The sequence below is a fragment of the Oncorhynchus kisutch genome, unplaced genomic scaffold, assembly GCF_002021735.2.
Source record: "Oncorhynchus kisutch isolate 150728-3 unplaced genomic scaffold, Okis_V2 Okis06b-Okis10b_hom, whole genome shotgun sequence".
Taxonomy (NCBI): Eukaryota; Metazoa; Chordata; class Actinopteri; order Salmoniformes; family Salmonidae; genus Oncorhynchus; species Oncorhynchus kisutch.
Genome location: NW_022261983.1, coordinates 1,107,970 through 1,132,615, shown reverse-complemented (window position 1 = coordinate 1,132,615; position 24,646 = coordinate 1,107,970). Strand labels below are relative to the sequence as shown.

Genomic DNA, 24,646 nt, shown 5'->3' with positions numbered 1-24,646 from the left:
TGCCCGCTTTGAGGACAATACAGTGCCACTGACACGGCCTGCAACGAAAACATGCGGACTCTCCTTCACTGCAGCCGAGGTGAGTAAAACATTTAAACGTGTTAACCCTCGCAAGGCTGCAGGCCCAGACGGCATCCCCAGCCGCGCCCTCAGAGCATGCGCAGACCAGCTGGCCGTAGCACTCACTTCCGTCATCATGAAGTGCTTTGAGAGACTAGTCAAGGACCATATCACCTCCACCCTACCTGACACCCTAGACCCACTCCAATTTGCTTACCGCCCAAAATAGGTCCACAGACGATGCAATCTCAACCACACTGCACACTGCCCTAACCCATCTGGACAAGAGGAATACCTATGTGAGAATGCTGTTCATCGACTACAGCTCGGCATTCAACACCATAGTAGCCTCCAAGCTCATCATCAAGCTCGAGACCCTGGGTCTCGACCCCGCCCTGTGCAACTGGGTACTGGACTTCCTGACGGGCCGCCCCCAGGTGGTGAGGGTAGGCAACAACATCTCCACCCCGCTGATCCTCAACACTGGGGCCCCACAAGGATGCGTTCTGAGCCCTCTCCTGTGCTCCCGGTTCACCCACGACTGCGTGGCCACGCACGCCTCCAACTCAATCATCAAGTTTGCGGACGACACAACAGTGGTAGGCTTGATTACCAACAACGACGAGACGGCCTACAGGGAGGAGGTGAGGGCCCTCGGAGTGTGGTGTCAGGAAAATAACCTCACACTCAACGTCAACAAAACTAAGGAGATGATTGTGGACTTCAGGAAACAGCAGAGGGAACACCCCCCTATCCACATCGATGGAACAGTAGTGGAGAGGGTAGTAAGTTTTAAGTTCCTCGGCATACACATCACAGACAAACTGAATTGGTCCACTCACACAGACAGCATCGTGAAGAAGGCGCAGCAGCGCCTCTTCAACCTCAGGAGGCTGAAGAAATTCGGCTTGTCACCAAAAGCACTCACAAACTTCTACAGATGCACAATCGAGAGCATCCTGTCGGGCTGTATCACCACCTGGTACGGCAACTGCTCCGCCCACAACCGTAAGGCTCTCCAGAGGGTAGTGAGGTCTGCAGAACGCATCACCGGGCACAAACTACCTGCCCTCCAGGACACCTACACCACCCGATGTTACAGGAAGGCCATAAAGATCATCAAGGACAACAACCACCCGAGCCACTGCCTGTTCACCCCGCTATCATCCAGAAGGCGAGGTCAATACAGGTGCATCAAAGCTGGGACCGAGAGACTGAAAAACAGCTTCTATCTCAAGGCCATCAGACTGTTAAACAGCCACCACTAACATTGAGTGGCTGCTGCCAACACACTGACTCAACTCCAGCCACTTTAATAATGGGAATTGATGGGAAATGATGTAAAATATATCACTAGCCACTTTAAACAATGCTACCTAATATAATGTTTACATACCCTACATTATTCATCTCATATGTATACGTATATACTGTACTCTATATCATCTACTGCATCCTTATGTAATACATGTATCACTAGCCACTTTAACTATGCCACTTTGTTTACATACTCATCTCATATGTATATACTGTACTCGATACCATCTACTGCATCTTGCCTATGCTGCTCTGTACCATCACTCATTCATATATCTTTATGTACATATTCTTTATCCCCTTACACTGTGTATAAGACAGTAGTTTTTTTTTGAATTGTTAGTTAGATTACTTGTTGGTTATTACTGCATTGTCGGAACTAGAAGCACAAGGTAAGTTTGAATGACACGGAGGGGCACTGTTGCTACAACTAATGCCTGTTTGCCCAAGGCTGATGCTGCACAGGTGTTTGTACACATGCATATACAAACACTCTCATTCATGTGCACATACACGGACACTCATACACACGTGTAAATAGTGCCATACATGCACTCAAACATAGTCAGTTGGCCTTGATGTCTTTAGTTTTTTATTACTGTTTTCCTTTGTTGGTTGTTGGCGCTTTGGGGGATGTGGGGGGTGGAATTATAAAACATTTCTCGGGGGGGTTAGTGCGGGGGGGGGGGGGGGGGGTTTGAAGGGCAGCTCTTTGGGAACTGGGGGGGATCTTGGGAGAGCTGGTGGCCTGGCGGTTGCGAGCTTGGGCTGATGGGTCGCTGGTTCGCGTCCCCGTTTTTGACCTTGTGGGAGATCTGTCGACGTGCCCTTGAGCAGGGCGTTGACCCTGGTTGCTTCTGTGGGTCACTGGATGGGAGTCTGTTAGATGACAATGTGATGTAAATGTTGAGCGGTTTCACTGCATGTTTTAAATAAATGTAAAAAAATATATTTAAAAAATAGAGAACAGTTGACTAAATGGTTTTCGATTCTCTCCTCAGGAACTCTCAGCTGTTCCAGTGGTAGCTCACATGATTCAACTTGTCAATTAACACATTAGCTATGGAATGTTAACAATATAAAATGGCTGACCAGAATAAAAACCCTGTATAACCATGGATCAAATGAATCTACAAAAAACATTGCAGATTGAGAAGGGTTCTATAAATAAACTTTCACCATAAAAGTTCTATAAAGAAGCATAAAAGCTCTTCTATAAAGATCCAAAAGAGTTGTAACCATAGCAGAACCCTTTGTTGGTGCTATGTAGCTTCTTCATATAACCTTCAAAAAAGGGTTCTATATAGCACCAAAAAGGTTTCCCCTATGGTTATAAGCCAAAGAACCCCTATCTGGTACTATTTAGAATTAGTTTTGTTAGTATGATCCAAGGTCCTAGTAGTATATCATAGTATATTGCATTTATATCTACATATGTTTGTTTAACAGTTTTTGAAAAGGAATGGAGGATCACACCCTGGGGGTACGTTTAAAAATACTGTGTACACTGTTCACCTCCCATCGAAACCTAACATTTAACTAAATGGCATCATTCCAAGTGTGTCTATTTGTTAAAAAGGTACTCTCGGTAATATGACAGCATCATACAAATGGGGCGACTTCCTGCTTACAGACATGCAGTAACAACAATAAAACAGACTGCAAACCAACCAAAATGGCCACTTCTGGCTCGTCACAAATTATGCCTTCCCAATTTATGTGTCAGTCTTGGCACATGCTGTTGATTTCTGTAAGCAGGAAACCGCCTGCTGTGTCATGTCGCTGAGTCTACCTCTAAACTTGTTCTCTACTCCCCTACGACAGTCAGAAAGAGGTAATACTGCAGAGATTGAAAGACTATGTTCCCGGAAACCCTGAAATTAAGAGTATCCGAGTCTTCCTCCATGGACCAGTCGGAGCGGGCAAGTCCAGCCTTATCAACTTCATCAACAGTGTCTTTCAGGGTCACACTACCAGCATTGCACTAGCTGACAGTGCTATTGCAGGTGAAAGCTTCACCAAAAAAGTTAGTTATTTACCAAGTGTTATATGAAACCCATTGATTGAAACCACAACATTACCACAAATGCCTATGAACTATTTTGAATTATTACTGCAAACTCAAAATTGCAATGCTTTCAAATCTGCATATAATTCATAAGAAATGCCACATCCTATTTTACAGTACCAAACCCACAAAATTGGAAAAGGGAAACATGGAATCTACTACCCCATTGTCTTCAATGATGTCATGGGTCTGCAGGAAAGCAGTGTGGCAAAGGTGTGCATAAGGATGACATAATCAACGCCCTAAAGGGCCATGTAAAAGAGGGTCACAAGGTAATGTGAATAAAGTAAAACACAATATCACCAAGGAATCTGTTTCAGTCAGTTAGTATTGATTAAAACACATTTTTATTCCTCATCCTTGGCTAGTTTAATCCCATGTCACCATTATCAGAAGAGGATCCTGGCTACATAAAGATCCCCAGTTCAGAAGACAGAGTTCACTGTCTGGTCATTGTCATGCCAGCTGATAAAATGGCTTTCTTGAGAGAAGGTGTTATCCAGAAGATCAGGGCCGTCAGACTAGCTGCCGCTGAAATGGGTAAGAGGGCAAAATGTTGTTTAGTAGTACTTGTTGGCTATACAAACGAATAGTATTATAGGTATACTGTGTCTTTGAGTATGAACATCATTGCATTGCCTGGAGAGAAAAAGGACTGCTGGATTAAATCAGTTTGCTCTGGCAGGGATTCCCCAAATGGTTATTCTCACCAGAGTGGATGAAGCCTGTCCATTGGTGAAGAAAGACCTGAAAAACATCTATCTGAGCAAGTACATAAAGGAGAAGGTGAGTAAAAAAAAATGCTTCCATACTAGAATTCTTTATTATAAGACAATAAGCCATAGACACACACACATATATACACTGCTCAAAAAAATAAAGGCAACACTAAAATAACACATCCTAGATCTGAATGAATGAAATATTCTTATTAAATACTTTTTTCTTTACATAGTTGAATGTGCTGACAACAAAATCACACAAAAATGATCAATGGAAATCAAATTTATCAACCCATGGAGGTCTGGATTTGGAGTCACTCAAAATTAAAGTGGAAAACCACACTATAGGCTGATCCAACTTTGATGTAATGTCCTTAAAACAAGTCAAAATGAGGCTCAGTAGTGTGTGTGGCCTCCACGTGCCTGTATGACCTCCCTACAACGCCTGGGCATGCTCCTGATGAGGTGGCGGATGGTCTCCTGAGGGACTCCTGGACTCCTGCAATCCTGGACAGTCTGTGGTGCAACGTGGCGTTGGTGGATGGAGCGAGACATGATGTCCCAGATGTGCTCAATTAGATTCAGGTCTGGGGAACGGGCGGGCCAGTCCATAGCATCAATGCCTTCCTCTTGCAGGAACTGCTGACACACTCCAGCCACATGAGGTCTAGCATTGTCTTGCATTAGGAGGAACCCAGGGCCAACCACACCAGCATATGATCTCACAAGGGGTCTGAGGATCTCATCTTGGTACCTAATGGCAGTCAGGCTACCTCTGGCGAGCACATGGAGGGCTGTGCGGCCCCCCAAAGAAATGCCACCCCACACCATGACTGACCCACCGCCAAACCAGTCATGCTGGAGGATGTTGCAGGCAGCAGAACGTTCTCCACGGCGTCTCCAGACTCTGTCACGTCTGTCACGTGCTCAGTGTGAACCTGCTTTCATCTGTGAAGAGCACACTGCGCCAGTGGCGAATTCTCTGGCAAATGCCAAACGTCCTGCACGGTGTTGGGCTGTAAGCACAACCCCCACCTGTGGACGTCGGGCCCTCATACCACCCTCATGGAGTCTGTTTCTGACCGTTTGAGCACACATATGCACATTTGTGGCCTGCTGGAGGTCATTTTGCAGGGCTCTGGCAGTGCTCCTCCTGCTCCTCCTTGCACAAAGGCGGAGGTAGCGGTCCTGCTGCTGGTTTGTTGCCTTCCTACGGCCTCCTCCACATCTCCTGATGTACTGGCCTGTCTCCTGGTAGTGCCTCCATGCTCTGGACACTACGCTGACAGACACAGCAAACCTTCTTGCCACAGCTCGCATTGATGTGCCATCCTGGATGAGCTGCACTACCTGAGCCACTTGTGTGGGTTGTAGACTCCGTCTCATGCTACCACTAGAGTGAAAGCACCGCCAGCATTCAAAAGTGACCAAAACATCAGCCAGGAAGCATAGGAACTGAGAAGTGGTCTGTGGTCACCACCTGCAGAACCACTCCTTTATTGGGGGTGTCTTGCTAATTGCCTATAATTTCCACCTGTTGTCTATTCCATTTGCACAACAGCATGTGAAATTTATTGTCAATCAGTGTTGCTTCCTAAGTGGACAGTTTGATTTCACAGAAGTGTGATTGACTTGGAGTTACATTGTGTTGTTTAAGTGTTCCCTTTATTTTTTTGAGCAGTGTGTATATATAGATATAGGCTACTGTCAAAGTGGTATAAAGGATTTGGAGACAGGTGCAGGAATACATAATAGGGCTTTTTAATATACCCAAAACAAACACGCATACAAAACACTGGGATGTACTCAAACAAAAGAGCGAGGGTAAACCTCGTAGAACGACACGGGACCTGTAATACACAATGCACAAAACACGCAGCACAACCGCTGAACCAACGCATAGGTACTCACACAACCAACGGACATGGAAACAATAACTAACGATACAACGGTGAACAGAGGGCACATATATACAATTACTAATGAGGGGGAAATAGGAACCAGGTGTGCGTAATTAGACAGTCTGGGGTTGGTGGTAATGAACCAGTTCAGTGAAACCTAGAATGCCGGTGACGTCGACCTCCGGACCTGGTGAACAGAATGAGCAGCAGTACCAGGGGATCCATGACAGCTACAGCTCATTCCATTGCATTCCAACTGTATTCTTTCATTGCAGATGGAGCAGTGCAGTGCCAAACTGGGAGTACCAGTGAACTGCATCCTGCCTGTGAAGAACTACCATGAGGAAATTGACTTGAATGAAGACATGGATGTGCTGCTATTGAGAGCACTGAGGCAGATGGTGGACTTTGCAGATGACTTCATCAAAAATATCCCTCTCAAAATAACCCCACAAGGTAACTGAGGATGCATGTAGATTAGGGCTGACCCCATTTAGTCGACTGGTCGATTAATTGGTCGATATGCTATTGGTAGTCGAATTGTTTAGTCCAGCTGTTTTTTTTGTGGCATGTCTTGATTGACGCCTGTCTCAGTGGACTAATCTATTGCAGAGGCCGTGGGGATGTCACACCAGTATCACTAGTAGTACATTTACCGTTAATTCCCAGAATTTCTAATCTACATTGTTTGTTTGGTGACCGTCATTTCTGTTAATGTATTCAATATATTATTATTAGTCTTTTACAGTTCTCATTGTTGAGCGGACACATTATTTGTCATAAAATAGGCCTACCTGATTACTTCTTATTCCTTGTGCAAATAGCCTACAGCTGTGTCTGTCCAGAGCTCACTGGTGCCGGAAACTCTGAGGGTCCAGAATATTTTATACAATGTTTTCATTTGTTGGCTTTAGTTATTTTACATAATTGGGAATCATTTTAATTAATCACATGACAATGATCAATGATTGCGATATGACGACTTTATTAATAAAACAAATGAAACTGTTGCATGAAAATGTGCATCTTAAGATCATAACTGGCACGCAGATCGGTAGAAATGTTAAGATAAACTGGCACTCCAAATGGAAAAGGTTGCCGACCCCCTGGTGAAGCACATTACCGACAACGGAGCATAATGGCAGAATCTGCAAAGGCCAGCAGCAGTGGGAGGAGGTGGTTCGGGAACAGGTTTTCACTTTGTAACACAATAAAATGTGAAGAAAGCCAAGGGATATGATTACTTTTTCAAGGCACTGTATATAAATCATTGTCTCAGACGATTGTCTTTTGTTTGGCTTTTGTTGGTTTTGGTTTTGGAGAGATGTCCCCCTCTCGCTATGCTCTTTTAGTAAATCACATGATCACATCAAACGTCTGTTAGAGACCTCAGACATCTCTAATCTGTGCTTCCTTTTCACATGAACATGGAATCAAGTAATAGAAAGAAATGTTAGAAGATAAATCTTGATGAAGGTCATTAGACTGAAACCTGGATTAAACAGATAGGACAATTTATTAAATGTTTTTTTTTCCCTCATCAATCTACATACAATACCCCATAATGACAAAACAAAAACAGGGTTTTCGAAATTTGTGCTTATTCATAAAAAAAAACTGAAATATTATATTTTTCAAAAGTATTCAGACCCTTTACTCAGTACTTTGTTGAAGCACCTTTGGCAGCGATTACAGCATTGCGTTCTTGGGTATGATGCTACAAGCTTGGCACACCTGTATTTGGGGAGTTTCTCCCATTCTTCTCTGCAGATCCTCTCAAGCTCAGTCAGGTTGGATGGGGAGCGTTGACTGCCTCGCCTGGTTCACCAACTACTTCTCAGAGTTCAGTGTGTCAAATCAAGGGATTCGGGTTGTCCTGGACGTGATACAGGAACGAGGCCACAACATCACATGTGATAAGTTCTTTACTTCGCACAAGATGGGACAGGAGCTCCTCAAGAGGGAGCTGACAATGGTAGGAAGAGTACGAAAAAACAAGCCAGAGCTCCCACATCAGCATACCACCCTGCATACCACTGCTGGCTTGCTTCTGAAGCTAAGCAGGGTTGGTCCTGGTCAGTCCCTGGATGGGAGACCAGATGCTGCTGGAAGTGATGTTGGAGGGCCAGTAAGAGTCACTCTTTCCTCTGGTTTAAACAATATCCCAATGTCCCTGGGCAGTGATTGGGGACGCTACCCTGTGTAGGGTGCAGTCTTTCGGATGGGATGTTAAACGGGTGTCCTGACTCTGAGGTAATTAAAGATCCCATGGCACTTATCGTAAGAGTAGGGCTGTTAACCCCGGTGTCTTGGCTAAATTCCCAATCTGGCCTTCAAACCATCATGGTCACCTAATAATCCCCAGTTTACAATTGGCTCATTCATCCCCCTCCTCTCCCCTGTAACTATTCCCCAGGTCGTTGCTGTAAATGAGAACGTGTTCTCAGTCAATTTACCTGGTAAAATAATGGAGAAATAAATAAAAAGCTATTGAATACAAGGAACAAGTCTATCAATTCCTCTAAGTTTGTGTTCACGGCCGACATGTCCTACGTGCCAAAGAAAGGTTGCTGTCTATATTGCTTGTAATTGATATAAATGACCTGGAGCCAGTGGGTCTGGCGATGAATATGTAGTGAGGGCCAGCCGATTAGAGCATACAGGTCGCAGTAGTGGGTAGTATATGGGGCTTTGGTGACAAAACGGATGGCACTGTGATAGACTGCATCCAGTTTGCTGTGTAGAGTGTTGGAGGCTATTTTGTAAATGATATCGCCGAAGTCAAGGATCGGTAGGATAGTCTGTTTTACTAGTGTATGTTTGGAGGCGTGAGTGAAGGAGGCTTTGTTGTGGAATAGAAAGCCGATTGTAGATTTAATTTTGGATTGGAGATGTTTAATATGAGTCTGGAAGGAGAGTTTAAAGTCTAGCCAGACACCTAGGTATTTGTAGTTGTCCACATATTCTAGGTCAGAACCGTACACAGTAGTGATGCTAGTCGGGCGGGTGGGTGCGGGCAGCGAACGGTTGAAAAGCATGCATTTAGTTTTACTAGCGTTTAAGAGCAGTTGGAGGCCACGGAAGGAGTGCTGTATGGCATTGAAGCTCGGTTGGAGGTTTGTTAACACAGTGTCCAAAGAAGGGCCAGATGTATACAGAATTGTGTGAATTAAGGCCTTCACTAAAGCAAAAGGAAAGTGAGATGCAGGAGCTCGTTAACAAAAAGGAAGTGACACAGACACAAACCAGACGACACAACCCTCCTCAAAACACAGTGCCAATACAGGGACACGCCACAGTATGGCACAAAGAGTTCAAGATATCCGGTCAAATAGGTGAACCATGCCAGATAGACAGACTCACGTTCTCCAGTCTAGCTCACCAAATCGAAAACGGACTGACTACAGGGTATCCAGAGATAGAAATAGTGGTAAGAGCTAGTGGTAAGTGGTAAGATGCAGTGGTAAGAGCTATTGCACCAGGGATGCAAATGTGGAGCTATCTGGATTGAAAGTCAGAAATTACTCTCCACACACGGAGGAGAATAGAGTGCCACAGTATGAGTCATAATAGTCAAACAGGGAAATGGGTCCAATCCTTTTTCCACCATTCATTTTAGAAACACTAATAATAAAACTGTGTTTTATGTAGGCTTACCCTAGCTTGACATTTTGATAACCGTGTAAATCTCTCTGGAACAAGGGAACTTTTAACAATATATTTGCCTGTATTTACCTCCAAAAATGAAACGCTAATTAGCTGCTAATTTGACTATTATAAAAACTACAAATGCCATGATGATCCGTACGAGACTGCTAAATCGAGGCAAAGGTTAGAATCTCTGGATTAACGATCTAATGTTAGCTTAATGCAGTATTGAAATGAATTGGCTAAATGGACAATTCTGTGAACTGCCTCGTGCAAGTTTTAAATTGAAACAATACTTGTTAGCGAAGGTGTCAGCTAGAGATGACGTGCAGGAGCTTGCAGGGATTTGTAGTTTTGTATTATGTCTACTTTGATGCTAATCAGAATTTTAAAATCTGAGTAGATAGAGCTGAATATATAGATAAGTCACCTTGCCCTAGACCTAGAGAGATTTTGGTTATCAAAACCTCACGGCAGGGTAAGCCTACACGAAACACAGACCTTATTTTAAGTGTGTATTGGAAAAATGTATGGTGGAAAAATTATTGGAACCATTTCTCCGTTTGACTGCTTCGTTTTATGGGTTTTATGAAACCTCCTGTAACGATCTTCTTCATCTGAGGTACAGGAAAGATCGGAACAAAATGTAGCGTGGTAAGTGTCCATGTTAATTTAATATCACTGAACACGAAATACAAAATAACAAAGTGAAACAACGAAAATCGAAACAGTCCTGAAAGGTGATACAACACAAAACAGGAAACAACTACCCACCAACACCAAGTGGGAACAGGCTACTATGGTTCTCAATCAGAGACAACGATAGACAGCTGTCTCTGATTGGGAACCATACCAGGCCAAACACATAGAAAACATAGAAAAACAACGTAGAATGCCCACCCCAACTCACGCCCCGACCAAACCAAAATAGAGACATAAAAGTCAGGGCGTGACACCTCCGCTGTGGGGCTCTATACTGAAATCTCTTTTATTTTTTTATATATTTTTTTTGTGAATTTCAACCCAATTTCGTGGTATCCAATTGTTTTAGTAGCTACTATCTTGTCTCATCACTACAACTCCCGTACGGGCTCGGGAGAGACAAAGGTTGAAAGTCATGCGTCCTCCGATACACAACCCAACCGCACTGCTTCTTAACACAGCGCACATCCAACCCGGAAGCCAGCTGCACCAATGTGTCGGAGGAAACACCGTGCACCTGGCAACCTTGGTTAGCGCGCACTGCGCCCAGCCCGCAACAGGAGTCGCTGGTGTGCGATGAGACAAGGACATCCCTACCGCCCAAGCCCTACCTAACCCGGACAACACTAGGCCAATTGTACATCGCCCCACGGACCTCCCGGTTGCGGCCGGTTACGACAGAGCCTGGGCGCAAACCCAGAGTTTCTGATGGCACAGCTGGCGCTGCAGTACAGCGCCCTTAACCACTGCGCCACCCGGGAAGCCCTTATACTGAAATCTCACTACCAAGAGAAAGGTGCAACAGAACCGTATAGCCAACTCACATCAGAAGTCCAGAGCAGCAAAGAGACCCCACAAAATTTTCTAATCCATTCCTTAGATATGAGACAGAAAATCCTATTTGCCTTACAGAAAGCAGTCTGTCCTCACATATGTCCCAGCAGTGGTCCAGAGCATGTTCATGCATACTGTCCTGACTGGTCAACAAAATAACAACATACATGCAGCCACATCTCCTAGACACAAAAACTACAGATGAGCTGCTTCTAGAGAAACTGAACACTGCATGTGCTAATGAGACAGAGAAACAGAACAAAAGGAAAATGGCTATGCCACAGCGGCCCGTCACCAACAGAACACACCAAAACTCCCCCCTGACCTGGTATTAGAGCTAAAAGAACTGAGGTCTGATATGATGGTGTTAAAACTTCTTATGGTTGGGGGGCAGTATTGAGTAGCTTGGATGAGTAAGGTGCCCAGAGAAAACTGCCTGCTCCTCAGTCCCAGTTGATAATATATGCATATTATTAGTATATTTGGATAGAAAACACTCTGAAGTTTCTAAAACTGTTTGAATGATGTCTGTGAGTAAAACAGAACTCATATACAGTGGGGAGAACAAGTAAATGATACACTGCCGATTTTGCAGGCTTTCCTACTTAAAGCATGTAGAGGTCTGTAATTTTTTTATCATAGGTACACTTCAACTGTGAGAGACGGAATCTAAAACAAAAATCCAGAAAATCACATTGTATGATTTTTAAGTTATTAATTTGCATTTACATGGCACTAGGTTAACCAGTAAATGCTTGCCTAACAACAGTGACCTTGATAAGGTGGCTAGACTTCACTGATGTAAGAGGGGCCTCTAACTTTTACTTTCACTATTGTCATGCCTGAAGCTGGTAGGGAAAACTGATTAGTAAGAACAGGTTATGTCCTTTTTGAAAGTAGACTTGAACAAACAATACCAAACAATCAATCCCATGTTGGTGTTCCACATGAGCATATTGTCTAAGTGTATTGACTTAGTTTAAATCATTATTTGAAAACACAATTTCTAGAGACACTATTTCAAACGGGTCTGTTTCTGTGTCCTCAGAGGTGTGTTGACGTTGCACAGTACCATATTTCCGATAGAGTTAGTTGACACTTAATTTATGAAATACATATATAGGACACATACCACTGGAATGCAAATTTTCAACGATGTCAGGTTAGTCGCGAGCCAGCAACCAGAGGGTTGCCAGTTCAAATCCCGGGTCCGATGGGACAATTCTGTGGGGAAGTGAGCTGGCAACCGGAGGGTTGCTGGTATAAAATCCCAGATGCCATAGCCTGCTGTTGTGCCCTTGAGCAAGTCACCCCACAACAACAGGTCCCAGGGCACACAGTGTGGCAGCCCCTCGCACCTCTCCAAAACCTGTATGTGTATGTATGTATGTGTGTCTTTCGGAGGGGTTGGGTTAAAAGCTGAAGTAACATTTCGGTTGGACCTTGTGTGCAATTGACCAATAAACGCATCTCAATCTATAGTCTGTAAATGTACAGTAAATTATCCAGGACTGCAACAATTATGACACTCACTTTATAAAATATGAGCATAGACATAGCTACTCAGCCATATCATACAGTAACAAGTTCACTTTGAACCTTATGATAGGTGTCAGGGATTTCCTCCTCTTCTTCCGAAGAGGAGAGGCGAAAAGGATCAGAGGACCAATATGCGGCGTGGTAAGTGTCCATGGTTCTTTTAATATGTAAATGTACACTACAAAACAATAAACATGAAAAACCTAAACAGTCCTATCTGGTGCAAAGACAGAGACAGGAACAATCAACCACAAACACACAGTGAAACCCAGGCTACCTAAGTATGATTCTCAATCAAAGACAACTAATCACACCTGCCTCTGATTGAGAACCATACTAGGCCGAAACATAGAAATACCCAAATCATAGAAAAACAAACATAGACTGCCCACCCAACTCACGACTTGACCATACTAAATAATGACAAAACAAAGGAAATAAAGGTCAGAACGTGACAATAGGTAAAGGAGGACTGAAACTATGGTTTAATGAATGTCCTACCAACACTAACAGACTTTGACAGACCATTCCCAGAGTAGAGGGACATAGATAAGCAAATTGGGAAGCAGTTGATTATACAGTACAGACAATTATAATTCAAACTCAAGATTTGAATGAAATTCTAAATGAATTTTCAGTTAGAAATCAGAAATGATGCCAACCCTTTTGTGGACGCACTGGACCATAGTTGGAGAGTAATCTGATCATGGGGATTGGATCACAAAAGTCAGGTGTAAATACCAGGTGTGAACAGGGCTTCTTTAGATGGAGGTATTATACAGTGACACGCTGTAGATCGAGAACTGTACATCCATCAGTCAGCTTGTGATAGCTTGAAGCCCTCTGCAAAGTCCACCATCTGCCTCAGTGCTCTCAATAGCAGCACATCCATGTCATCATCCAAGTCGATTTCCTCGTGGTAGTTCTTCACAGGCAGGATACAGTTCACTGGTACCCCCAGTTCATTACTACACTGCTCCATCTGCAAGAAAGAATATGGTTGCAATTCAATCAGATGAGTAGAATAACACTTGGACATGTATCTCCCAGGAAGACGAAAAAGCATAAATTAAAGTGCTCCCTCAAACCATTTATTTCATACTGTAGGCCAGGGCCTCTGGTCCAGGAGTGCTTATCTTGGCAACCCGGAACCAGTCCGAGATATGAAACTCATGAAAACTGCGAAATCGTATGTATAATCCAAATAGCCAGTAACACAAAACCAGCGCACCAAAATAATTGTTCCTCATTATCAGTCATATGACACAGTCTCCCGACAGACATAACTTGTAAATGTTTTCCTCATCAAGAGAGATTATGGAGCTCCAAATTTGCAAATACTTGCATTTCTAGCAAAACTTTCAAAATATCATTCACTTACCTTCTTCTTTATATACTTGCTCAGATAGACCTTTTTCAGGTCTTCCCTCACTAATGGACAGGCTGAATCCACTTTGGTGAGAATAACCATTTGGGGAATCCCTGCCAAATACATGGAAACCAATTGAATCTTGTGTCTCTTCCATCTTATTACTACTAAACGTCTAAAGTATCACATCAGTTTGTGAATGTATTAAATAATTTGTTAATTTTACATGAAAATATACTGTGTTATTAGTGAAAAAATGCATATTTAAAACTGGGTTCAAGACCAGGGCAACCTTCATTTTCCAAATGTTGTTGAATGTTGCAGATAGAAATGTCATGACCAGAGAGGACATGATTCCTTGGTCTATAGGTCAGAGAGGCATGTTTGTTCTACACTAAATATTTCTATCTGAACGATCCAAAACGTTGCATACTGCTGAACGCGCCCCAGGGTTCAAACTCTGCTCTGATATGGGCTGATAAGCACCGACTAGTCAAATGTATGATGAGGCCCCGCCACAACATTATATATTATAAACAATGTTCCATAAAACCTTGTTACCTATGTAACTTGCAGCTAGTCTGATGGTTCTCATCTTCTTGAAGATATCATTCGTCTCGTCATTCTTGTTGGCATTCATCATAGGTAGTTTATCAGCTGGTATTGCACTAACTAGGCAGTGAACTGTGTCAGATGGAGTGGGGGCCTTGACATAGTACTCATTCTCCTCTTCTAAAGGTGATGCAGGATTAAACTGGTGAAAAAGGAGGGGGAAACAATGTTTATTATAGACAGCAAACATATTTACAGACTGAGAAGTTGCTGTGTTGAGTTCATACCATGTAACCCTCTTTTACATGCCCTTTCAGGGCCTTGACAATGTCCGCCTCATCAACTCCTTTGTCAATACCATTCTCCAGCCCCATGACATCATAGAAGAGGAAGGGGTAGTAGGTTCCAGGTTTTTCTTTCACAATTTTGTGGGTTTCATACTGTAGAAATACATTGCAGAATTACAACTACGTACTGTATAAAAACCATACGGCATTAATTCAATACTCATGTCAGTTGTCTACCTTCTAGACCAGGGGTCGACAACAGGCGGCCCGGGGTTCAAAACCGGCCTGCAAGTGATTTTTCTTTTAGCAAATATTTTAAAATATTTGTTCCCAAGTACTCCCACAAATAAAAATAAAAGACGTGATCGTGTCTCAATGTAATCAATGTATGAAATGATAGTATTTGAAAATAACAATCTCTTTTGGGGCTTAGTTGCAGTCAATTTGCAGTGTACACATTATTATAATTATGTTCTAGCCCCCCGATCATACACTCTGACAAAAATCACCCTGTGGCTGAATCTAGATGCCTACCCCTGTTCTAGTCCATACAGTTACAGTATGTTAGATATAGGTTAATATATATATATATATTGTTGTGCTACTTTGAATGTCTCACATAATACCTAAGAATGTACCTTTCTTGTGAAGCTTGCACCTGCAAAGGAATTATCAGCTAAGGCAATGTTCATACATTTGTCCTGAAAGATATTGTTGATGGAGTTGATGAAGCTGGACTTGCCCGCTCCAGCTGGTCCATGGAGGAAGATTCTGATAGTCTTCACCTGAGGGTTTCCAGGCACATAGTCTTTCAGTTTCTGCAGCATTTCCTCTTTCTGACTGTCAGATGGTAGTAGAAACCAGAGAAAGTGTTAAAGAAAGAGTTAAAGGGTTAAAGAGGCTAAATCCTGATTAAGTTCTGAAGCACTTAATTCAACAACCCTCCACCCCTACTTAAAAATATGTCTCTCTCTGGTTCATCATAAAATATAAGTAGGTGTATTAGGGTAGATTACAACATAAACATCCACATTGGAGTTATAGTGACCTGAGACCAAACAAATTAGACTTGTGATCAATCTTACACTTCTCAGATTTGCATGTATTTTTGTGCATCTGAAAAGGTTAGTGTATGCTGAACTTACCCCCAAGGTGTGCGTCTCCATTCATTGCTAAAAGCTGTTAAACAAAAGAGTCAGTACATATTCTGATAAAGAACTTCTCACTAAATATTTTTCATTAAATATTGACATTTCATCCATTTCAAATTACATAACACTCCCCTGGACTAAATATTTAAAAGCAAAACTCTCCCCAGAACTGAAATTGAAAAGGCATGATACTCCCCAAAATTACTCCATGTACCCATTCCATAGATTCTGAAAGTTCCCTTAGCTATGTTACAAAACTATTTAGCCTCCTTCCTTGAGAAGCATTACAATGTCCTCAAACTCAAAGTAAAACCTTTTTACCTTAAGAAGTTTTATGCCTATATACAGTATGAAACAATAACGTAGCTGATGTTTTTGGTGGCTCTTTCTGTCAGTTGAAAGCAGCCCAGGTAAGGTAAGAAGTGTCAACCCTTTAGGGTAGCCTAGTGGTTAGAGTGTTGGACTAGTAACTGGAAGGTTGTCAGTTCAAACCCCTGAGCTGACAAGGTACAAATCTGTTATTCTGCCCCTGAACAAAAAGTTAACCCACTGTTCCTAGGCTGTCATTGAAAATAAGAATTTGCATGTATTTCAATGGAAGTTTAATACATTTCTGGAACAATTTTTTATGAAAAAGTTAACATTTTGGGAACATCACCATCAAGTACAAAATGGTGATTAAACCCCTGCATACATATAAACATACTAATTACCTGGTGATGGAGGTGGAGGTGGAGGGCTAGGTTTGGATTTAAACAACCCCATGCCTTTCTCCTCAAATTATTCTTCAGTTTGTTTCAACTGAAATACAAAATAAATACTCTAAACAAGCAAATAAAAACACACACGCACACGCACACACACACACACACACACACACACACACACACACACACACACACACACACACACACACACACACACACACACACACACACACACACACACACAATATAAAAATAATACATTTGATTTTCTTATTCACTAGCCTCGTTTATACCCAGTGCTCACATGCATCCTTTGTCTTCATCTTGTCCACTTTATAATTGTTCCCACATTTTTTTTTACAGGGTAGAAAATTAAAGACGCATTGTGATATGATTGTGATCTGATCTTACAGACCACTTCCGGAGGTAATCAGGGACCAATTGCATCTGTATATCAACCAAGTGTAAACAGATCTGGATGGTCAAACAATTCAAATCATAATTATACCGGCTTCTAAAATAATTGACAGGTAGCACCATTGACTTATGGCATCAATAGTTGGTGTAAACTAGAAAATATTATTTTGAAATAAAAAATATCTTTCAACAAATTTTCATACAGGCTGGCACCAGGAAATCTGGTCCCAATGCAACAAGAGACATATTCTAAAACCATGTCACTTAAAATATATATATCTATATGGACCTCCCGGTCGCGGCCGGTTACGACAGAGCCTGGGCGCGAACCCAGAGTCTCTGATGGCACTGCGCCACCCGGGAGGCCTATTTGGTCCTATCATACAACAAGTTCACTTTGAACCTTATGATAGGTAAAAGAGGACTGAATGTCCTAACAACACTAAATAGTAGACAGACTTTGACCGACCATTCACAGAGTAAAGGCACATAGGTTAGTAGATTGGGTAACTGTCACATTTTACAGTACAGACAATTTATAATTCAAACTCAAGATGTGAATTGGAATTCAAAATGTATCCTCAGTTCAATTCAGAACTGACGCAAACCCTGGTGTGGACTCCCTGGATCATAGTTGGACAGTAATCTGATCATGGTGATTGTATCACAAAAATCAGGTGTAAACAACAGGTGTGAACAGGGCCTTTTTAGATGGAGGTATTATAGTGACAGGCAGTTCATCCTTCCTTCAGCTTGTGGTAGCTCGAAGCCATCTGCAAAGTCCACCATTTTATTTATGCCTAATTTCTGAACATAACATCAACGGTAAAACAATAAACAAATGGACCAAAATTGTCTATAGCCTACCTCAAGTCTTCCAGTGATAAGATGTGTCAAGAATTCGATGAAGTCCCAAATAAGTGTCAAGGTTAAGTCTGACACTCCTTTTTATACCCTTCGAAGGATAGTTATTTTTGTTTGGTTTTTAGTTTCTGTTTTGGTTTCATCTGCATAAAGAATGTCCCACTCAGTTCTATTCTGCCAGCAGCACAATTGATGACATCGTCTTCATATGGTAACGAGGAAACCTTCAAAATACAATCCCACATTTCAACACATTGTAATATCATTAGCTGATAAGACATAATACATTTTAATCAAGGGCCACTTTTGTTGTGCCAACAAGAAAAGGAAAAAAGTCATTTATGAAAACAAATACAAAATCTGGTTTTAAAAACATATTGTAAGACCAACAATGACAAAATAGATTGGCTTAGAGAAATAACTATTCTGGGTGTAAGTAAGGAATATGTATTGTTGCTGGCAGATATAGCAGCTCTGCTTCTAGCTCCGAAGCAACTTTGCAGTATTCTTTGGGATGTGTTATTTCTTACATTATTATCCCAGAATTGTTTTTGTGCTATTACTTACAGCTGGAAATAACTTTTGCATATCAGAGCGGAGGTGAATCCCCAACATTACAACCAGCAATACGAATTTCCTAAATTGTTCGTACCCCCTACGGCAATGGAACTTTTCCCAGAGGCTGCTCCAAGACACCGCCGGCGGAGAAGAGATATACAGAGTGGACTTCTAGTCCGACTAAGGAGACGTGCACACCATCCGCAGCTTCTGAGTATATTACTCACTAATGGTCAGTCTCTGGGCAATAAAGTAGACGAGCTCAGGCGAGGATCCCCTTCCAGAGAGACATCAGGGACTGTAACATATTCTGTTTTATGTAATCATGGCTCTCTCGAAATATACTGTCCCTGTCCATACAGCCAGCTGGGTTCTCAGTACATCGCACAGACATAAATAAAGAACTCTCTGGGAAGAAGAAAGGCGGTGATGTATGTATCATGATTAACTACTCATGGTGTGATTGCGATAACATACAGAAACTCAAGTCCTTTTGTTCACCCGACCTAGAATACCTCACAATTAAATGCAGACCGTATTACCTCCCAAGAGAATTCTCTTTGGTTATAGTCATAGCCGTGTATATTCCCCCTCAAGCTGATAACACAACGGCCCTCAACGAACTACATTGGACTTTATGCAAACTGGAAACCACATAACCCGACGCAACATTTATTGTAGCTGGGGATTTTAACAAAGCAAATTTTATGAATGTTTTAAATTTTCCGGGATGTTTTAAAGGCCCTCCCCGCCCTGCCTTTGGCAAATTAGATCCGAACTCCATTTTGCTCCTCCCTTCCTATAGGCAGAAACTCAAATAGGAAGTAACCGTGCTAAGGTCTATTCAATGCTGGTCTGACTAATCGGAATCCATGCTTCGTGATTGTTTTGATCACACGGACTGGGATATGTTCTGGGTAGCCTCTGAGAATAACATTGACGTATACACGGACATGGTGACTGAGTTCATCAGAAAGTGTTTGGGCATGTTGTTCCCACTGTGACTATTAAAACCTACCCAAACCAGTAACCATGGATAGATGACAGAATTCACGCAAGTTGACTGGGAATATGGTTGAATACAAACAGTGTAGTTATTCCCTCCGTAAGGCAATCAAACAGGCAAAACGTCAGTACAGAGACAAAGTGGAGTCGCAATTCAACTGCTCAGACACACGATGTACTGTATTTGGCAGGGTTTATAGACAATCACGGATTACCGCCCCAATAGATCCACAGACAATGCAATCGCCATCGCACTGCACACTGCACTACCCCATCTGGACAAGAGGAATTCCTACAGTATGTAAGAATGCTGTTCATTGACTATAGCTCAGCGTCCAACACCAAAGTACCCTCCAAGCTCATCATTAAGCTCAGGCCCTGGGTCTGAACCCCGCCCTGTACAACTGGGTCCTGGACTTTCTGACTTGCCGCCCCCAGGTGGTGAAGGTAGGAAACAACACCTCCAATTCGCTGATCCTCAACACAGGGGCCCCACAAGCTTGCAGACAACACAACAGTAGTAGGCCTGATTACCAACCATGATGAGACAGCCTACAGGGAGGAGGTGAGGGCTCTGGCGAAGCGGTGCCAGGAAAATAACCTCTCCCTCAATGTCAACAAAACAAAGGAGATGTCGACTTCAGGAAACTTCAGAGGGAGCACTCCCCTAACCACATCAACGGGACCGCAGTTGAGAAGGTGAAAAGCTTCAAGTTCCTCTCCATACACATCACTGACAATCTGAAATGGTGATAAGAGCGCCTCTTCAACCTCAGGAGGCTGAAGAAATTTGGTTTGGCCCCTAAGACCTTCACAAACTTTTACATATGCACAATTGAGAGCATCCTGTTGGGCTGTATCACCGCCTGGTACAGAAACTGCAGGGCTCTCCAGAGGGTAGTGCGATCTGCCCAACGCATCACCGGGGGCACAAAGTGAACCCTCCAAGACAACTAAAGCACCCGATGTCACAGGAAGGCCAAAAAGATCCAGGACAACAACCACCCGAGCCACTGCCTGTTCACCCCTTTATCACCCAGAAGGCGAGGTCAGTACAGGTGCATCAAAGCTGGGACCGAGAGACTGAAAAGCAGCTTCGATCTCAAGGCCATCAGACTGTTAAACAGTCAGTCATCACTAGCACATTAGGGGCTAATGTTTACATACTTTAGAGGCTAATGTTTACATGCTTTACTCATCTCATATGTATGTACTGTATTCTATTGTATTCTATTTTAGTCAATGCCACTCCAACATTGCTCGTCCTAATATTTATATATTTCTTAATTCCATTCTTTTACTTTTAGATTGGTGTGTGTTGTTGTGAATTGTTAGATGCTACTGCACTGTTGGAGCTAGGAATACAAACATTTCGCTACACCCGCAAAAACATCTGCTAAATATGTGTATGTGACCAATAAAATGTGATTTGATTTGTCCTTTTACTCCACTCCTCCCATTCCATAGGCGGCCGAATCACATCAAGTGAGCTTACATCACTACAAAAAACCTGCTAACCAAACCACAGTGCAGGGCATGCGCACTGAATTAAAGGTTAACCACACCCAAAAATCGTTTCTTTGATTTTTTTTCCCAGATCTCAAAAGTCCTCCACTGATGTGGCTTAAGCATTGTTATGAACACAGAAAATCCAATTGAGTTGTTTTTCTATTTCAAAAGTGTGAAAGAATAGTGTAAACCAGAAAGAGAATGGGGAAATCCAAAACCTGTGAAAAAAATAAAAAACAGATTTGAAAAAGCCCTACCAATGTGTTTTGCTGTGCATGACTGCACTTTAGAGCGTGTGTCATCCTGCAGCACAGCATTTTGTGGAAGTTGAGGTCAGGTCCAACACTGACTACGCACCCAAGAGGGAAAGAGGTTGATATATCGTTTTAGTGATTATATATTATATATCAAATTTAGCAGCCGCTTTTATCGAAAGTGACTTACAGCCATGCGTGAATCAATTTAATATGATTTATAAGACCTTTTATTAAGGTATCATATTTGACCGAGTGGGTGATGTCACATTTGACATTGGTGATTATGGCACACAGTTATTCCACATTTATGAACCCTTTATAACGCATGATACACAGTTATAGATGATTTGTAAAATATTTCTGTAGTGTTTATGAAGGTTTTATCAAGCATTTAAAAGATTAACTTAATATAAAGTGGAACCAATCAGGGTCAATCCCACTTTGTAACACAATAAAATGAGAAAAAAAATCTAAATCCCACTTTGTAACACAATACAATGTGAAGAAATCCAAGGGGTATGATTACTTTTGCAAGGCACGGTATATAAATCACTGTCTCAGATTATTGTTTTTTGTTTGGTTTTGGTTGGTTGTACTATGCTCTTCTAGTAAATCACATGATGAAATCACACTTCTCAGTTAGAGACCTCTAACCTCAGACACCTCTAATATGTGCTTCCTGTTCCCATAAACATGGAATCAAGTAACAGAAAGAAATGTTAGAAGATACATCCTGATGAATGTCATTAGACTGAAAGGTGGATTAAATAGATAGGAGTAATTGATTTAATTGTACTTTTTTTTGTCATCAATCTACTCAAAATACTCTAATGTCAAAGTGGAAGAAACCTTTTTAAAATAAATTCATTCAGGATTAACATTTGCCTAAACAAATCACATACAGTGCCCGCGGAAAGTTTTCAGACCCCTTGACTTTTCCCACATTTTGTTATGTTACAGCCGTGTTCTAAAATTGATGAAATTGTTTTTTCCCCCTCATCAATCTACACACAATACCCCATAATGACAAAGCAAAAACAGGTTTATTGACATTTTTGCTGATATATATGTATTTCAAAAACTGGAATATTACATTTACATAAGTATTCAGACCTTTTACTCAGTAATTTGTTGAAGCACATTTGGCAGTGATTACAGCCTCCCTTCTGTATTTGGGGAGTTTCTTCCATGTTTCTCTGCAGATCCTCTCAAGCTCTGTCAGGTTGGATGGGGAGCGTTGCTGCACAGCTATTTTCAGGTCTCTCCAGCGATGTTGGATCAGGTTTAAGTCCTGCCTCTGGCTAGGCCACACAAGAACATTCAGAGACTTGTCCCTAAGCCACTCCTGTGTTGTCTTGGCTGTGTGCTTAGGGTCGTTGTCCTGTTGGAAGGTGAACCTTTGCCCCAGTCTGAGGTCCTGGGAGCTCTGGAGCAGGTTTTTATCAAGGATCTCTCTGTACTTTGGTCTGTTAATCTTTGCCTTGATCCTGACTAGTCTCCCAGTCCCTGCCACTAAAAAACATCCCCTCAGCATGATTCTGCCACCACCATTCTTCACTGTAGGGATAGTGCCAGGTTTCCTCCAGACGTGACGCTTGGCATTCAGGCCAAAGAGTTCAACCTTGGTTTCATCAGACCAGATAATCTTGTTTCTGATGGTGCTTTTCGGAAAAATCCAAACGGGCTGTCATGTCCTTTTTACTGAGGAGTGGCTTCCATCTGCCACTCTACCATAAAGGCATGATTGGTGGAGTGCTGCATAGATGGTTTATCTTCTGGAAGGTTCTCCCATCTCCACAGAGGAACTCTAGTGCTCTGCCAGAGTGACCATCGCGTTCTTGGTCACCTCCCTGACCAAGGCCTTTCTCCCCTTTCTTAGTTTGGCTGGGCGGCCAGCTTTAGGAAGAGTCTTGGTGGTTCCAAACCTCTTCCATTTAATAATGATGGAGACCACTGTGTTCTTGGTGACCTTCAATGCTGCAGAAATGATTTGCTACTGTGGTGGAAATTCACACCAGGGACACCTGAAGCCAATATTAAAATGAATCACTCTTTATTATCAGCAAGCTGGAGAGGTTATAACAAACACTGCACACTGTACAGGTCTATTAGAAGTTTTGTTGGGGCAGTCCCAGCAGTTGTCTCGTATACGGCATAATTAATTCATAACTACTGGTGGCTCGCACATATGACTGACCAATACCTCACGAGGCTCTCTCTCCAAGTTGAGACCTTGAAACTGACATACCTCGGTTGTTCCCATAGCAATATTCAGGATGAGGATGAGGATGATAGTGAGGATTCCTCCATATACGATCAGTCACCTGCATGAACCCATCTAATTAGTTATTAGAAAGTAGCATTGATTTGATACATAAACATAACATTTCCCTCAACTCAATCCTGTCTCAGAACTCTACAGACAATTCAATTGAATTTACCACAGGTGGACTCCAATCAAGTTGTAGATGATCAATGGAAACAGGATGCACCTGAGCTCAATTTTGAGTCTCATAGACATGGGTCTGAATTTCTGTTTTTTTAAATGATACATTTGCAAACATTCTAAAAACCTGTTTTCGCTTCGTCATTATGGGGTATTCTGTGTAGATTGCTGAGGATTTTTATTTATTTAATCCATTTTAGAAAAAGACTAACGCAACAAAATGTGGAAAAGTCAAGGGGTCTGAATACTGTCCCCTATACACACAAAATCTATAAGGTTCCTTAGTCAAGTATTGAATTTCAAGCACAGATTCAACTAAATAAACCAGGGAGCTTTTCGAAATCCTCATAAAGAAGGACAGTGATTGGTAGATGGGTAACAATAACAAATCAGACATTGAATATCTCTTTAAGCATGGCAAAGTTAATACTTATGCTGTGGATTATGTATTAAACAACCCAGACACCTCACCCAGACCTTTAAAACTGACCTACAGGACAGGAATGAAACTGCTCAGGGATGTTCCCATGAGGCCATTGGTGATTTTAAAACGGTTACAGAGTTCAATGGCTGTAATGTGGAAAAATGGATGGAGGATGGATCAACAACATTGTAGTGACTCCACATTGTAGTGACTCCACATTGTAGTGACTCCACATTGTAGTGACTCCACAATAATGACTTAAATGACAAAGTGAAGAGAAAAAAAATCTAAATATACAGAATAAATATA

At 42.2% G+C, this 24,646-nt stretch overlaps 2 protein-coding genes across 3 annotated transcripts; one reads left to right on the top strand and one right to left on the bottom strand.

Moving 5' to 3' along the window:
• Positions 1–2,970: 2,970 nt before the first annotated feature.
• Positions 2,971–7,325, top strand: LOC109877322 (interferon-induced protein 44-like). Its single transcript, XM_020469603.2, is given in 7 exon segments — positions 2,971–3,017; positions 3,202–3,403; positions 3,563–3,649; positions 3,652–3,717; positions 3,814–3,985; positions 4,131–4,231; positions 6,344–7,325. Coding segments are annotated over 7 exon segments (864 nt in total). The 3' UTR covers positions 6,533–7,325.
• A 5,879-nt stretch (positions 7,326–13,204) lies between these two features.
• Positions 13,205–18,283, bottom strand: LOC116360017 (interferon-induced protein 44-like). 2 transcript variants are annotated; one of them, XM_031814460.1, is made up of 8 exons: positions 18,142–18,283; positions 16,864–16,970; positions 16,145–16,178; positions 15,638–15,839; positions 15,000–15,152; positions 14,722–14,914; positions 14,173–14,273; positions 13,205–13,773 (listed from the first exon to the last, which is right to left on the bottom strand). In XM_031814460.1, the coding sequence occupies exons 2-8, from the start codon at positions 16,913–16,915 to the stop codon at positions 13,606–13,608; spliced, it is 903 nt and encodes a 300-aa protein (XP_031670320.1). In that variant the 5' UTR covers positions 16,916–16,970; positions 18,142–18,283; the 3' UTR covers positions 13,205–13,605. The 2 variants fall into 2 exon arrangements, with proteins under 2 accessions (XP_031670320.1, XP_031670319.1); XM_031814459.1 differs by having other exon boundaries at positions 16,864–16,951; positions 18,142–18,282.
• Between the last annotated feature and the right edge of the window lie 6,363 nt (positions 18,284–24,646).